The 16705-nt window shown below is 39.0% G+C and overlaps 1 protein-coding gene across 2 annotated transcripts; it reads left to right on the top strand.

The window, feature by feature from the left end:
- The first annotated feature begins 59 nt into the window (after nucleotides 1-59).
- Nucleotides 60-14983, top strand: LOC136422974 (dnaJ homolog subfamily C member 3-like). 2 transcript variants are annotated; one of them, XM_066410942.1, is made up of 12 exons: nucleotides 60-208; nucleotides 1377-1490; nucleotides 3587-3711; nucleotides 4160-4234; nucleotides 4775-4918; nucleotides 5883-6064; nucleotides 7568-7687; nucleotides 8575-8680; nucleotides 10568-10688; nucleotides 11713-11845; nucleotides 12920-13068; nucleotides 14772-14983. In XM_066410942.1, exons 1-12 carry the CDS (start codon nucleotides 127-129, stop codon nucleotides 14927-14929), a joined length of 1509 nt encoding a protein of 502 aa, XP_066267039.1. In that variant the 5' UTR covers nucleotides 60-126; the 3' UTR covers nucleotides 14930-14983. The 2 variants fall into 2 exon arrangements, with proteins under 2 accessions (XP_066267039.1, XP_066267038.1); XM_066410941.1 differs by lacking the exon at nucleotides 8575-8680 and adding an exon at nucleotides 9197-9302 and having other exon boundaries at nucleotides 62-208; nucleotides 14772-14980.
- The last annotated feature ends 1722 nt before the right edge of the window (nucleotides 14984-16705 follow it).

Below are 16705 nucleotides of genomic sequence, written 5' to 3'. Positions count from 1 at the left end.
TGACAACATTTGGGCGAAGTTATAAGTGAAAGGTCATAGATCAATCTGCTGACCAATCAGACGGTCCCACGACGGACTAGTCCAAAGTAGGAAGTTGTGATGTGTGATTTGGACTAGTGTGCCAAGATGTCTTGGGAAACCTTGGGCGTTTATCGCCTTCTGTCTTCGATTCCTCTCTTTGTCATCATCGTCAATCTTCAATACGAAGGTAAGGAAACTCATGTACTTCTTAGATTTGTTTAAATAGTGGAGAAAATACTTTGGTTTCTGATTGAAATTTGGTTTGAGGAAAGGGGGAGGGGGGCGGTTGGCAAGTCGGAAATAAAAGTCGTCTGCTGTCAAAACTGTGTCGCGCTCTTCTTGTATATCCAATAGTTACAGTTTTACGTAGTTTGACTGAAGGATTTTAAAAAGTATAAGTACATGCATCATTGTATGAATATGCCATACGAATCAAGCTATAAGTTGTTACGAAAGACCATAGCAAGAACATTCTAGTAATATTTTTCTCAAGTCGTTAGATTTATTTTTCACGTGAACATATGTCTTTCATGACAGAAACTGTGAAATAAATAAGAAATAATAAAGCAAGAAAAACTTAGCAGCTCTTTTTCATCAAATTAAATATCAGCAGAATATAACTCAGTTAAACTACAATGTACGAAGATTGTCTGATATTATGCAAATGTATCTTCGATGTTGTTGTGCTGACGTGTTCTTACACCTTTATGCAAATGGCATGACTTTATGACAACTTGTATGTAGAAATTATATTTTGCATAACTCTGTGATGCTTGGATGATTTAATTTCATAATTCTGTCAGAAAGTCAACAACACAGTTTTTTTTACCAATATTTCCTTCATAGGAATATTGATTTTCTGTTAGTGTTAGTTATGTAAGTGTGAGAATAATGCAGCTGAGAAAACAGTTTCAATCAATGAGATTCAATGACTATGACTTTATGAGTCTCCTTGTGGGATAAGTGGTCAGACTATTTTCTGGAATGCCCCGCAATACACCAGAATAAGGTTGAAATCTACCAAAATACCATATGCTTTGATGAGTTACTAGTTCTTGAAATTTAAACTATCAACCTTAAATGAGCTGGTCATATGCACTAACTACTCAAGCCCCGCTAAATTGAGGAAGAAAAATTAACTGTTACTGTGTTAGTCACTTATTTGGTAAATGATACTTAACATGGCAAAGGGATCACCCAGTGTTTTCTAATTTGAATTCGTGTTCCCAGGGCCATTAGTATAGTAATCTACAATGTTTACTCAACAAAGCATTCTGCATTTCGGTGCATTCTGGTATATTCCAGTACTTGGTTGTTGGTGTTTGAAGAAAAAGACTTATGTTTGTCTCTTCCAGGGTCAGAAGGAGGAGCTAACCCTCAGGAGATTGACCAGCACCTGAAACTCGGGACGCAGCTGCTTTCAGCTGGGCAGCTAGCAGATGCGTTGTCACATTTCCATGCAGCTATCGGTATGTTTCTTCACAGCATTGTTTCATAATCTCAAAGAAATACTGCCAAGAATTTGTATGGTGTTATGTACAATATAGAACTCATCTCCATAATTAAGGGTGCTGGGTTCTTTAAATGCAGAGGTTTAATGCCTGAGGCCAATGAAGGGATTTTTCTAGAAAAATTCCATAGCTATTCCAGGGAAAAAAAAAAAAAAGCAGGGGGGTGGTATTAGAGCTGTGTACCTAAAAAAATTTTAGGTACAGGTACAGGTACCGGTACAGAGGTTCAGGTACAGGTCCGGACCTGAACCTGTACCTGAACTACTAGTTAAAATTATGGTCGATCTTAAACAATGAAAGAAGCATGTTTGAACGGCACAAGAGCTAAGACAAGTTTGTAGTGCCTCCACTACATTTAACCAGGGCATTGCAATGTTTACATTTTGCTGTGTTTCCGACAGTTTCCCCCATGCTCTTTGTCATATGTTCCCAAACTTTGGAACGGGCATGTCAAATTACCAGTCTGATCAGGCTAGCATGAAAACAAAACTGACAGGTAATGAATACAGTAGAATGCAGCTACCCTACTAATAGACCAATCAAACCACAGAAAAATGATTGCATCAGGCCGGTAACTGATTTCAACCAATCATATCGCTAAGTGACTGGCAACTTGTTACAGTTATGGGCCGGGGCATGATAGTAGGCGGTATCAGTTTCACTTTCAGTTCTCACAAAGTCACCAACCCCCAACATCAAAAGAAACCTCACTTATAGCACAAGTGTTAAACAAGTAAATTGTCTGATAATACAGAAGGGAAAAAATACATTGTGGGAGATGTAGTGCATAATTTTCTTAGTATGGGTGAGAAATCCCAAGCCGTTTGTGCTTCAATGTTGCCTTTTGTGAAACAAAAGCACTGATTAGTTTCTCAGAGTCAGCCACAGAACCCGGCGCCGGTGTGTCTGGGGAGGCGTGGCCACCGTCTCAGAGCATGGGCCACGTGTGTTTATTTTGGGTGTTGCCAGGGAGAACTGGGCTTGCTGGAGTCTGGGGAGGTCTGGGAGGCGTGGTCAACGATTCTGGGAGTTGGGTATACTGTTTGCAGGGGGAGCAGTGTGTTTTTGCACACTGCTTTAAAACTTTTTGTGACAATTACAATGTCTAGATTATGACTCACTGTTGTCTATGCATGTCTACAAAGTAATCTACTATATTGAAGTGCATTGTGCACTTATACAATTCTGATATTGGAACATTATTTACAGTACAAAGAGATGTTTACCCTACTAAGTAACTTGAACTGTTCCGGGAATTCCCGAGAAACACAGTGGGGCTGGAACGTGATGAATGGGCATGAATGGGCACTTGTCCGGACGCAAGTGTTGCTTTGTGAATGGAATTATACCCCACTCCCTGTTTTAAATGTTACTATTCTTGAGGTAGGCACTAGCAATGTTGTGGTCTGTTCCAAGAAGTATATATGCATGTATAAACAGTGTAACAGTGTAAGTATATGTTTGATTTTGGCCAGTATCGGTACAGTACCGATATTACAACTTCCGGTATTTTTGGACCTGTACCTGATTGATAATACCGATACTGTATCGGTACTGTGTACCGGTACACAGCTCTAGGTGGTATGGATTTCTGCTACAGTGTGGAGTTGAAATGGGATATTCTGAGGCTTCTTGCAATTGAGGGGGGAAATTATTAGCATTGTGGCCTATTAGCATTCCTGTCCAATCTGAATTTTATGCTTGTCCAGACAATATGTTCCCTTGAGTAAGGGGGTGCCTGATTAGGGCATGATGGGGGCACGGCGCCCCTGTTCCCCTCTTTAGAAAAACCAATTAGCCTAGCCCCCCACCCCCTTAAGCTCTATCATACATGGCGCTGCCACAAGCGTTGTGTCCCCATCCAGAAGGATGAATGCAATCTCTAAGCAGCCATGCCGAGGGGGTTCCAACCCCTGCCCTCTGGATCCGCAAAATTTGATCCATTTGGCAAAATGATATATATACTATGGTTGCTGACCACATGTAGCTCAGATCTCTAGCTGTTTACTTTGTGTTCTAAAGTTTCATACATTTGTACATTGTATCTTTTTCAGACGGTGATCCTGACAACTACCTGACATACTTCAGGAGAGCCACCGTGTACCTCGCCATGGGCAAGTCCAGACAGGCACTACCTGACCTCACTAAGGTCATCCGCCTCAAGCCTGACTTCACTCAGGTATGACTGAAACACCTTGTTTGTTTGTTTGTTTGTTTGTTTGTTTGTTTGTTTGTTTGTTTGCATTGCATATACCGGTGAACCGCCCCATGGCGTAACACACAGGTTTGTACTGAAGAGTACAAGCTTCATCTCTGGACTGATTTATTTGATCCACTCACACTGGGAAGAACTCCTACTCTTTTCGATAAGCATGGTGGATCTTTTACATGCTCGAGGTGTGGCTCTCCTCGAATGAGGAACCACCGTCTAACATCATATCCGAGGGGATGTCCTTAACCAAAGCTACGTACTCATTTTCACTTGAGCGAAGTGAGGAAATTCATGTTAAGTGCCTTTCCTTAATCCTTGAAAGCAGAGAGAAAGACGTTATAGTTTGAATTGATATGGCAAGGCAATTTCATTTGTTTTGAAGACTTTTAACATTGACAATGTTATTATTTTGCAGGCACGGGTACAAAGGGCTAATGTATATCTGAAGCAAGGCAAGTTAAATGATGCAGAAAATGACTACATGGAAGTGGTAAGAAAACACGGCTTTTTTTTAATTGTCAAACTTCGTTGGTGAAGTTCTATTTTTAAGGTAAAAGTAGAAATGTAGAAGAAAGACATTATTTATATTCTACTACGTTTGCAATAACTGTTTTTGAAGACAATTTTAGTTTTCAAGCAGGGCTAGAAATACTGGGTGCACATGCAGTTTTGTGCACCCAAAATCAGAGCTGTGCACCTAAATATTTAAGGTGGGTGCAGCAGTGCACCTAGATATTTCTGTAGGCTATACAGGGTAAAAGTACTATTGTACACTAGTATACAGAATACTCTTCAAATTCAAGTATAAGGAAAAGCAATATAACCTTTCTTGTACTTTATTTGATGTACAATACATTGTGGTACTTGATAAAAATGTAGTACTTGAAGTTAGCTAAAGAATTACAGATTTAAGTTCTTAAAAGAGGTACTACTAGTACTTAATTTTATTCTATATTGTTAGAACTTCTATTATCAATCACATTGTCCTTTTATCTGATGATCAAAATATGTTTTTTGTTGCTTACTGTAGTTGAGAGTAAACCCAAGTAATGAGGATGCCAAAACACAGCTGGGATTCATCGAGCCAATCAGGGAAGCCGTACTGGAGACGGATGAGATGATGACACAAGGAAGGTGGAATGAAGCTATCGATCTATTAACAGTTGCTATTGAGGTGAGTAGTATAGTGCGGTATAGACAAGCAATGTAGTGATGGAGGCAGTGGAAAATGATGATGTATAAGAAAGAGCACAAGGTATCATAGAATAGTGCTATTCGTAGGGAAGGAGATTATTTAGTTCTTGTTGTGCTTTGAATTTGCTAAATCTTTGCCGGTCACTGTTTCGTAATTATCACCCCATTAAGATTTAGGCATAGTTTTGGGTACACTTACATTGTGGCTTGGTGTGTGTGCTTCCAGCACAATATCTAGAGAACTGTTCGAGCGATTGCAATAATATTTGGTTTGTAGGTAGATGATGTATAGTACAGGTGACCATGGTACTGCAGCTATACTTCAGGTTTTCGTATCTATCGTCATGGACACACTGTGGTCTTTATTTTTTTTGGGTGGCAGGTACATGTACCTTTTAATGTAAGGAAGAAGTGGTGTAGGTTTGGGCCCCATAGCAGCTTTCTCTAGAACTGCACTGGCATTTTTGTTAAAACCTTTCAAAGTTGCTATCTAAACAAAGCATAAATGGAATTAGTGTAGGTTTAAGCCCTCTAGCAGCTTTCTCTGGAACTGCAGTGGCATTTTTGTTAAAACCTTTCAAAGTTGTTATCTAAACAAAGCATAAATGGAATTGGTCTATGTTTAATCCCTCTAGCAGCTGCGGCTTTCTCTAGAACTGCACAGGCATTTTTGTTAAAACCTTTCAACGTTGCTATCTAAACAAAGCATAAATGGAATTAGTGTAGGTTTAAGCCCTCTAGCAGCTTTCTCTGGAACTGCAGTGGCATTTTTGTTAAAACTTTTCAAAGTTATCTAAACAAAGCATAAATGGAATTGGTCTATGTTTAATCCCTCTAGCAGCTGCAGCTTTCTCTAGATCTAGAACTGCAGTGGCATTTTTGTTAAAACCTTTCAAGGTTGATGATACCTAAACAACGGAAAAACGGATTTCAATTTCCCACAGAAATGCGTATGGGATCCGTCGTTGAGAGAAAAGCGTGCGCAGTGTTACATGGAGATCGGGGAACACTTCAAGGCCATCAATGACATCAAGCCCACCACCAAGATGAGGCCAGACAACACCGAGGCCTACTTCAGAGTCAGCAAGATGTACTACGATGTTGGGGAGCTGGAGGATTCACTCACGTAAGTGCACATAGAGTTTCTTTTCTTCTGTTCGACAAAGTACTTCAGAATCCTTATCCTCATCTCATCAGTCGACGTGCTTTTGCTACAATAGGGTTATATTGCCCTTTTTACGGGGTTACATACCCTTTTGTTGGCTGTCATACAAGACAGGGCTCTGCCGGCAGTCCTCCCTTCCAGGTGAATGGTGTAAATCACCGTATGGCTGATACGAGACGGAGGTTCGCCAGGCCTCCATCCGGGTGATTTGTAGTGAATCACCAACAGTACTCCAGACAAGACAGAAGGATTCGAGGCATGCCCCTACTCTCTTTGGAAAGGACTGTGGTGGGTTCTTTAACGTGCTTGAGGTGTGGCTCTCCTCAAAAACGGGACTTCCATTTAACGTCCTATCCGAGGGACGTCCCTAACTGGAGCTAGGTACTCATTTTCACCTTTACTCAGTGAGTAAAGTGAGGAAAGTCGTGTCAAGTGCCTTTCCCAAGGGCACAACGTCAACGGGACATATCAGGGAACCCCGGATTCGAACCCGGTATCTGAGTTCTGGAGCCAAACACCCTGCCACTACGCCACCACGATGCCACGCCATGATAAAGTACTGTGTATAATTGTTGTGCGATACGATTGTTGTGCAACAAAGTTCTTCTGTAAAGTTAGATAAGATGAAATCACTGTGTGTAGAAGAAAGGATCAGAAAAGTCATTTGGCGTGGTTAGACAGCGGGGAGAAGGTTAGAGAATATATTTTATGAGCCTTGGATAAGTTTTACAAAATTAATGTGTTATTTGATTGTTCATGCAAAAAGTGTGTAAAAGTTGGACAGGCTACATAAATACCACATCAATTGCTATCAAGTTTCAAGTGTTTGTGTATAAAGTTCTATTTGTAGAGGGTCTATATTCATCACATCAACATATTAATGTCATGTACAATTTAGGTAGGTGGTGTTGTGTTTGAAGATATCATTACACTATAGAAATGTGGTTATGCCTCTTCCGTTGGTTCCACAAATTGTAATTCACAACAATGCTTTGATCCTTACTCATTCATACCGGTAGTATGTGAGTAGCGTGCGTAATCCAGTGGTTAACAGCCCTACATCTGGAACTAGAGGCTGCAAGTTTGATCCTGGCTGTGTCGCTCACCCGACATGCATGCTACCGGGAAGGGTCGCAGTCCTTAGGACAGGCTGTTAAGCTGTAGTCCACTGTTCATTGTACTTGTTGAAAAGAGCTAGGGGAATTTCCCCGGTACGATGAACCTGTAAATACTGTACATAGCTTCTGTCTTCTCTTATCTGTCACGACCAGTGGAAGAGTAGTTCTTCAGTGAGCTAAACTACATATCCTTGTCTTGTATGACAGCAAACGGAAGGGTTTGTCACCCTGTAAAAAGGGCGGTATAACCCCGTCCTAGTGAAAGCACATTGACTGAAGATGATGATGATGATGATGATGAAACGAGATATCATTTTAATCAATGAATTGTGTATTGTTCTCACAGAGAAGTGCGAGAGTGCCTTAAACTTGACCCCGACCACAAGAGCTGCTTCCCACACTACAAACACGCCAAGAAACTGAACAAACTTTACGACTCGGCACAGAACTTCATCAATGAGGGGAGGTAAGCAAACAAAAACTCTGAACAAAAGACTGATAGCAAAATGTTATGCCTTCTTATGATGTTCATTGTTTATCTGTATTATCTTTTAATTTGTCTCAAGTATTACGTCAAGATATGGTTGGCATAGATATTGTCATATATGAAGTTAGTACTTGTATTTATATTATTATATTTATATATACCGTAAAATTCCTATTTACGTACGCATCCCTCCTAACGTACGCACCCCCGATTTGGGGACGATTGCGGGCCTGACTCAGTGAGTTGAAACGTTCAGGGGAAAAACCCTCCTAACGTACGCACCCCCTCTCCAGCATTTCGTTTACCGACTTAAAGGGTTACTGAGAAAATGTTTCTGGGTAGAAAATATCAAACAATTTAAATAGATGTATTACTTATTCTTTATTACTGATTGATTGTGTGGTAGCATTCCATACTTCATTTGCATGAAGATGTACCGTACTCTCATGCTGATATGAGATTTTTCCGAGGAAGAACCCCTCCTAACGTACGCACCCGGACTTTGGTGTCGGCCTGGAGCACCTGCTTGCAACTTGAAAAGTTTAAAAAGTGCGTACGTAAATAGGGATTTTACGGTAATACATAATATGATGTAATTATACTTTTAACCTATGGCTCTTTTAAGTCTTAAGGTATTTTTTTTTCTGGCTATTTTTGGTTAAGATCATTAATTCACCCAAATGTTGCAATTTTCTGGAATTTGAAAATTTGTCCATGTAACTTACAAATGTATTACATATTTAGAATCTAGAACAATACAAGCATTTTCATTACATCCTTCTTTATGTTTCCAAGGCCTCAGTGGTAAAAATTATTAATGATACATATTACGAAGTGTGTGCATAACCAGAAACTTTATCTTACAGATATCAAGAAGCAATAGTCAAACTTGAAGCCGCTTTAGAGGCGGAGTCTCAGATATGGGCCTTGGTCTTAAAAGCCAAGTCCAAGATTTGTAGATGTTATGCTAAGGTGAGAACAAAAAAAAACTGTATCCAAAAACCACAAAGTTGGTTGTGTGTGTTTCTCACAATTCTTAAAATGGCAAGAAAGCATTTTCTCTTGTAGATACTGCAGAAATAGTTGCGGTGGTTTTATGTTTGCGGTTTTCGCAGCGACCGTTTCACAGCGAACATAAAATCACCGCAAACTTTTTTGTCAAAATACTGAAGCAGTATGTGACTATAGTACTGCCGCAAACTAAAAACTACCACCAAAACTTCATTTTCCTCTTAGCGCGAAATGCAAAATACGAACTTGAATGCATTTACAACTTATATGCTAGGTTTCTATTTTATTGCTCTAATTTAAATAAAAAAATTGGAAGAAATTTTAAAAATTTTCTGTTGAAAGGAAAATACAGGATGCTTTCTTGCTCAGAGAACATTGTGAGAAACACTAGTAGTTAGAAAGTAGTGCGCACAAGGCTTTTGTTAAGTCAATGTCATTAACATGCATGGCTTGCTTCTCTTCCCTCCCTCTTTGTAGGTTTGAAGATGCAATAACAAAACTAGAGGCCGCGCTTAGGTTGGAACCTGAAATATGGGCGTATGTGCTAAGGTCCAAGTCCAAAATATGCCATAGCTTCAGAGAGGTAAGCCAGGGGTGCAACAGCATGGTGCATGATGATCTGATTGGTCAACTACTAATCAACAATAACTGTGTCTGATGTTTGTAACCAATCATGGCTTAGCCAGATGATTGAATTATATTGTCATGTTGCATGTTAACACACAACAGCATGGTGCATGATTATCTGCCTGATCAGTACTAATCAACAATAACAGTGTCTTATGTATTAACCAATCATAGCTTAGGCAGATGATTGAATCAATTTTGATTGACATGTTGCATGGTAAAACACAATAGCATGGTGCATCATGATGTGATTGGTCAACTACGTACTAATAAACAATAACAGTGTCTGATGTCTGTAACCAATTAAGGCTTAGTCAGATGATTGAATCAGTTTTGATTGTCATGTTGCATGGTAAAACACAACAGCATGGTGCATGATGATCTGATTGGTCAACTACTAATTAACAATAACTGACAGGTGTCTTCTGTCTTCTTAACCAATCATAGCTTACTAGGCAGATGATTGAATCGGTTTTGATTGGCATGTTGCATGTTCAGTTCTAACATCTCTTATATACCTTTCAAAGTCTCTCACATTACAACTTTTGAAACTTGAGTGAAATGAATCAACAATAACTGTGTCTTCTGTCTTAACCAATCATAGCTTAGACAAATGATTGAATCATTTTTGATTGGCATGTTGCATGTTTTCCTGAGGTCTAATATTTCTTTTTAACCATACCTTTCAAAGTCTCTGACATGGCAACTCATGAAACTTGATGACCCACAAAATTTATGATTTGACTTACTTTTGCAATCTTTTTCTGCTGTGTCTGCATAATTTGTACTAGCCAAACCTTCCTTTAACCCTTCTTCGCTTTACATGATCTATAATTGCTAAACTATAGAGCATACCTGCATGTAGTGCTTGCTTTTCTATCCCTGACAGTAATCACTGAATCTTAGCTTGCACTATAGTATTGAATATTTCTGTTTGATGTGAATTACGAACTGAATACTTGTACATATGTGTGCATTGGTACTAACATAAAACTACAGTATGAGTCTATATTATTAATTTATCTTGCCATTAAAACTTAGTGGAAGTGCTACTGTAACAGTACGAATTGCCATTCTCAACCTGTTTTTTATATATCCAGTGCATTTGCAATACCAATGTTTTTGCCTGTATATGATTTTTTTCTTGCCTTGCATGATACATGTAGTTGATATTCTATGCAAAGAAGGCACTTAGATGTGTCCCTTACGTTGCCCATACAGTTGAAAGATGTTCCACATGCTATAAAGAACTGTGCAGAAGTGTTGGAAATGGATGAAAACAACATCGAAGCACTGGTGGACCGAGCAGAGACATACATCTTAGCAGAGGAGTTTGAAAGAGGTATGCTGTCTTATATTTGTAAAAAAAATTTTATTAACATGTTATATTTTCTTATTAACGTATGTGTTCAGGAATTCATTATCACCAAATACAGTAGGGACATCTTTGCTGGATAGCTTGAAACAATGCTTGCAGCTAGATGTGCAAAGGTTAAGTGTGACAGGTCGTTTAGTGTAATATGACCAGCTGCTGCCGCGCCGCGTGCCTTCAAAGCTGTAAGCTGTTTTATGCCGAAGGGCGGTTATATCGGCTACACAGATCTAGATACAGATAACATATATTTATAGAGGATCAAGCAAAAAGCACAGTGCTTATAAAATAGAGGTACACTTAGCACTGTGTCTTATCCTGACACCCTTGAATTATTACACATTTCCTTTTATAGTATGATTATATTATATAAACTACTTTGTACCAGTTCTAACCTTTCCTTTTTAGGATATGTGGCTGTTGAGTCAATATACAAGTAGGATGTCCATGTTCAGACATGTTGAGAATGTTGTGACAGAAGATTTGCTTGATCGCTTATATAGATTTTTGATAGTATGAGTTAGTATAGGTTAGTTCTTTCTAAAAAAGAACCCAACACACTTATGGAGAAGAGTAGGGGTGACCCGGTGTGCTTGGCCAAAAACGCAAGCCGTAGCGAAGTCGCATTGCACTACCACTAGCTACTTGAAAAAGCATTGTGCTTCACCTCAAATGAGGATGCCTTGAAACGAAAACGAAGTTCTTTCTCATCAAGACTGTCTGACAATGTATTTTCTTTAACTTGTATAGTGTGTCCTTCCAAGGAACGTATGCTAGATATAGTTATTTAATGAAGACTGAGGCAATCTTGATATGAATATTAAAGGAAATTACAGTTTCTGTTGGATATTAGTAGTTGTCTTGCAGACAGCCATGTAATTAAATGCTCTCACAGACAGTTACCTTTCACAGGGCTGTCATGACTTTTCTTGTCACTAGGTGGCGCTGTTGAGAATACTATCCACAGTTGTATGTTGTTGTTGTCTTTCCCCAGCTGTTGAAGATTACCAGAAAGCACACGACATTGACAACAATCTCAGACATGTCGCAGAAGGCTTGGAAAAGGCAAAGAGGCTCCTCAAACAGTCACAGAAGAGGGATTATTACAAAATACTTGGGGTCAAAAGGTAACTTAAAGGTTTAGTGAAACAAATTATTCTTAAAGGCAACCAGAGCATTTTATGAGGCTTGAAACTTGAATAAAAAAACTCCAATTTCTAGTCATTCCTACAGATAGAAAGTTTCAATAACACTATACCATTACACCGTGTACATATCGACATTAAAGGAGCAAAGATGCGATGTCTTTGCGTAGTGAGAGCTGATAGAAAATACAAGCCCTAAGTAATAGACTGATCCTGACTGTCCATCACAATTAGCGGTTCGACCAATGAAAGAGTGACTGCATGTCCATCAAATATTTGCATTTTTCTGTTTTAATTTTGCATTTCTACGTTTTGACTGAGGTGGTCGGGGCTATGGTATCGGTCTATTTACACTAGGCGCGTGAAACTAAAAGATCACCATGTAGCTTTATTTTGTGCCGCTTTTGAGCACTTATGATAAGAAATTGGCACGCAAATGTGGCATTAAATTACAATTTCATAAAGATTACAGTAACTAGAATATTTCCAGGTTTCAAGCCTCATAAAATGCTCTGGTTGCCTTTAAACAGTTACAGTCAAAACTGTCCAAGAAGACCATATGTTATAAGAGGACTGATAAAACTTGGTCTATGTGGATGTGTCACTATAGACAGTATTCTTATGGGGGATTCACACGATATTTTCAAGTCCGTGTGAGTTGTGTATTGACATTTTTTTTGGTAAAGTTTGTGGGAAAGAAATTGTTTTCAATTTTGACCCACTGTTGTGCAGCCTTTAGTTATCAAACCCAAACAACAATTTTTTCCACCACAAAGTTTACATTAGACGAAAAATTTTAATACGCAACTCTTACGGACTTGAATATACAAAGGTACGCACCTAATGCTTGTGTCGATGGGAAAAATTATCTGACGGACCACCAGAAAGTGGTCACATTGGCCAGGTGATATTTATATAAAGGTGGTCACTTGTACAGTTGTTTCACTGTACTTAAATCTTGATAATATGTTTTTGTTTAGGAAGAATGTACATGTGAATCAACTCAAAATAACATTTTCTCTCCTTGCTAACATTAAAAATCCCCTTTTTCCACAGAAATGCGAGAAAGCGAGAAATAGAAAAGGCCTACAGGAAGTTGGCAGCTGAGTGGCATCCCGATAACTTTAGAGGAGAAGACGAGAAAAAAGCAGCAGAGAAAAAGTTTATAGAGATAGCCGCTGCAAGAGAAGTACTAGCAGACCCTGGTAAGTTCATTTTGCTTAGATTGTAATTTTGTTTTTTCTTAGGCCATGTTGATCCAATTATACGGATGACATTCCTTGGAAATCTCCAAAACTGACGCCAGCATGCAAATTAAAAGAAAGTTTGGCATAAACAGATGTTGCCTTCATCATGAAATCTATGTGGTCAGGAATGTTCAACAAATGACTAAACACACCGAGTATGGTATATCAAATTATAGATCTTCATTAATGTTCTGTTCTTTCAGATCTTCTGCTTTGCCTTTGGAATTTCAATACATTTAGTATTAGTTTCCCAAAATATTCTTCTTTTTTTTTTTCAATTTAGGCCACACCAATTTTATTTCTTGGTTAACGGAATTTTGAAAAAAATAGTAGATTAGAAAATCAACATGAAAACAGAATCTCAGGGGAAAGTTTGTACTTTGGTGCACACAGTTTCAGCGAGTGAACAGGGTCAGGACTCAGGTGCAAGTTTTCACCCCAGCCTTCTGTTTTAATGATGTCCACTGTTAAGATTTTACCAATAAAATCTGTTAACCAAGAAATGAAATTGGTGAGGACTTATGGTATTTATTTGCTCATTTTGCAGCTGCTTTGTACGATTTTATGATTTTTTTTTTAAATGAGTGAATATTGATGAGAGCATGTAGATGTCATCCATATATTTTATAATCAAATCAACATGGCCTTAGATGGTTGAATCTTTTAAAATGGGCTGGATTTTATTCCTACATGACTTGCCAAATGATTTAACCTACAGCATGCTACTGGTGACTCCACCCTTCCATGTTACTAAGACTCACCAGTGTTTAACATGCTAATGGTTAAATAAAGAAATTCAGTTGAATGCAATGCACATTGTCTTCTAACCAACTTACTAACAATGTCTTGCACAAGCCACACTATCATATACATTTCTTTGAAAAGATTGATAGGAAATATGGTTTCCTTCTTTGCTTTACCTCAGAGTTTTTTAATCAGTTTATTTCTTGATATATCTAGCTATTGCTTCTCACTGTCAAGTCTGACTCGAATCAAAAGATTTGATTGAAGCCATACAGAATGCAAAACATCTTGATATAAAATGAAAAAAATAGCATTTCCACAGAAAAGATTATGCTCCAAAGGCATGTGCATTTTTTAAAAAGTGATATCTAGACATCAAAATGTACTGACTGTCATAAAGCCCCTGTCACAAATAAGAAATTCAGCTTGGCCGACGTGTTGGCGAGCTTAAAATTTGCATTTTCGGCTGAAGTACGGCCGACGTCTAGTCGATTACGCGGGCTTCGGGCGATTTTTAGAAATCAAAGTTGATCCAAATATTGGCCTTTTACCAGGTTAGTTGATTCTGACTTTGTCCATGTCCAAGAGATGGTACCATCACCTGGCGGATCTTTTAGTTTTTAGTGTTCGACGGACGTCACCCAAGATTTTCATCGAAAAATGCGGTCGACACTGGGGCGATTTTGAAATTCGGCGAGCTTCGGGCGATCTACAAATTCGACCGACGCTCGCATGAATTGTGACGCCGGCTTAATACATGACATTGTAGGTATTTTTACAAATAAATCATGACAGAAGGACCCAGGGTACACATCTCTGATCTTTAAGCCAAAGTCAGACTTGACCACCACATGCACTTCTTCCAATTCCTCCCCAAACCCACTTTCTTCTTAACCCATACACCCCCACCCCCCCAGAAAAGCGGCAAATGTTTGACAATGGTGAAGATCCCCTGGACCCAGAGGAGAGACAACGCCGCGGGCAGAACCCCTGGGGGCACCACGGGTTCCACTTCAACCCGTTTGGTCCGGGGGGAGGAAATGGATTCAATGGATTCAAGTTCCACTTCAACTAGAGGTGGATTAAATAATACATCAATCTGTACTCTTAAGCAGGTATCCCACTGGACTGCTCATAAATGGCGCTAAATTATTGCGGCAATTTTTGACAATTTCCCCCTTGCAGTCATATTGACGTGTAACGCACGGGTAAAATACCTGACGTCTGCAAACAAAATGGCGGCACCAGGGATGTCACATTCTCAGTTTTGGCTCCAAATCAGATACAGGATAACTTCATTGGAAATGGCAATGTTGCCACTGACTTTACCAACGTGAGATTCATCAAAAAGATATTTGCAGTGATTGTGCCATTTTGCTACTCTCCAAGCAGAGGTTGGTGGGGAAGATCATGACCGTTTTATCATATGCCCCGTTTTTCGTCCGCTATCCCCACCAACGGGGGAAAACGGGGCATATGATAAAACAGTCACAATCTTACCCACCAACTTCTGCTTGGAGATTACCATTTTGCACCCATTTGCACCCATTGTGAATTTTTCTAGATTTTGTAACAATTTGCAATTTCAGACGACAGGATTGGTGCCGGTTCGTGCCAGTTTGTGTACATGTATGTCTTTCACAATTTGACGCAATTAGGCACATCGCAGTGAGGTACCAGCTTAAAAGACACAAATCTCCAAGCAGATGTGAGGGAGGCAGGAAGGTTGTCATGTTGTCTGACTGTAAGTGGCTGTCAGAGAAGCCCAGGAGTCAGAAAATGTTACAACCTCCCATTCTAACATCTGCTTGGAGGCAAACAAACATTCTTTTAATGTTCCAACTTTTCTGGTGGTGGGTTCACTACACGTACTATTATATAATTTGCATGAAATGATGATATTCTATCTTTATGCTTCTATCAAGCTGGTGATGGCTTATTACATTGTACTTCAAAAGTACAGTAATAGGGCAGATACCACAGTCAGACTTGTGCATAGGCTATGCTTTGATGCAGTGAAACAAGGGCTCAGAAAAGTACTTACTGACATTGCAAGCCCCAAACATTCTTATGCACAAGAAAGCCACATTTGTCTATTTTAGAATCATGCAAAGAAAACAGATAATTGACCAGCTCAATCACTCGGGACAGCTGACAGAAGAAAACAACCCTCAACTTTGACCTATATATACTTCCAGACTGTAACCATCCACTCAGGGCATGTGAAACCAAACATCGGAGAGTTTAACTCAACGGACGTTTTGGTGACTGTCTGTCACCTTCCTCAGGGCAATTCTGACTGGTTCACTTTGCACTGCAGTATAGGTGGCGCTGCTTATAGATGGGGTCCTAAAAGTAAAGTATTTACTTAATGATATACAGTTGAATAAAACACTTGATTGTGCACAAAGAGTATTTTTATTCAGTTACTTAGCAAGGTGATGGAACTATTCACGGATGTAAGGCTAGCAATTTATGTATAGCAACAACTATTCATGATATAATTGCAAGAGTCGGTGTCACTTTTCAATTTTGTCGAAGAAAACTCTTTATACAGCACTAGAGAGTAAAGATAACTATCTACTTTTTCTTCATTTCAGCATAGCATAAATCATTCACAGTTTTTTTTTACTAAAATTCTATTCAGACATTGCATAGGACATGTACATTGCATCAACAATCTTTGTGATGTTTCGTAAAATGTATAGCATGAAAATATTTCCTTGCTATGGCAATTACTGAATTTGTACATAGAAATGACAACAAAGATTGGTTATTAATAAGTATTTGTTTTTCTCCAAATGCTGGGCTGTTTTCTGACTGTACATTATAGCCTGAAGCACAGGTATGC

Source organism: Branchiostoma lanceolatum, chromosome 17, assembly GCF_035083965.1.
Source record: "Branchiostoma lanceolatum isolate klBraLanc5 chromosome 17, klBraLanc5.hap2, whole genome shotgun sequence".
NCBI classification, from domain to species: Eukaryota; Metazoa; Chordata; class Leptocardii; order Amphioxiformes; family Branchiostomatidae; genus Branchiostoma; species Branchiostoma lanceolatum.
This window is presented reverse-complemented; position numbering and strand designations above follow the sequence as displayed.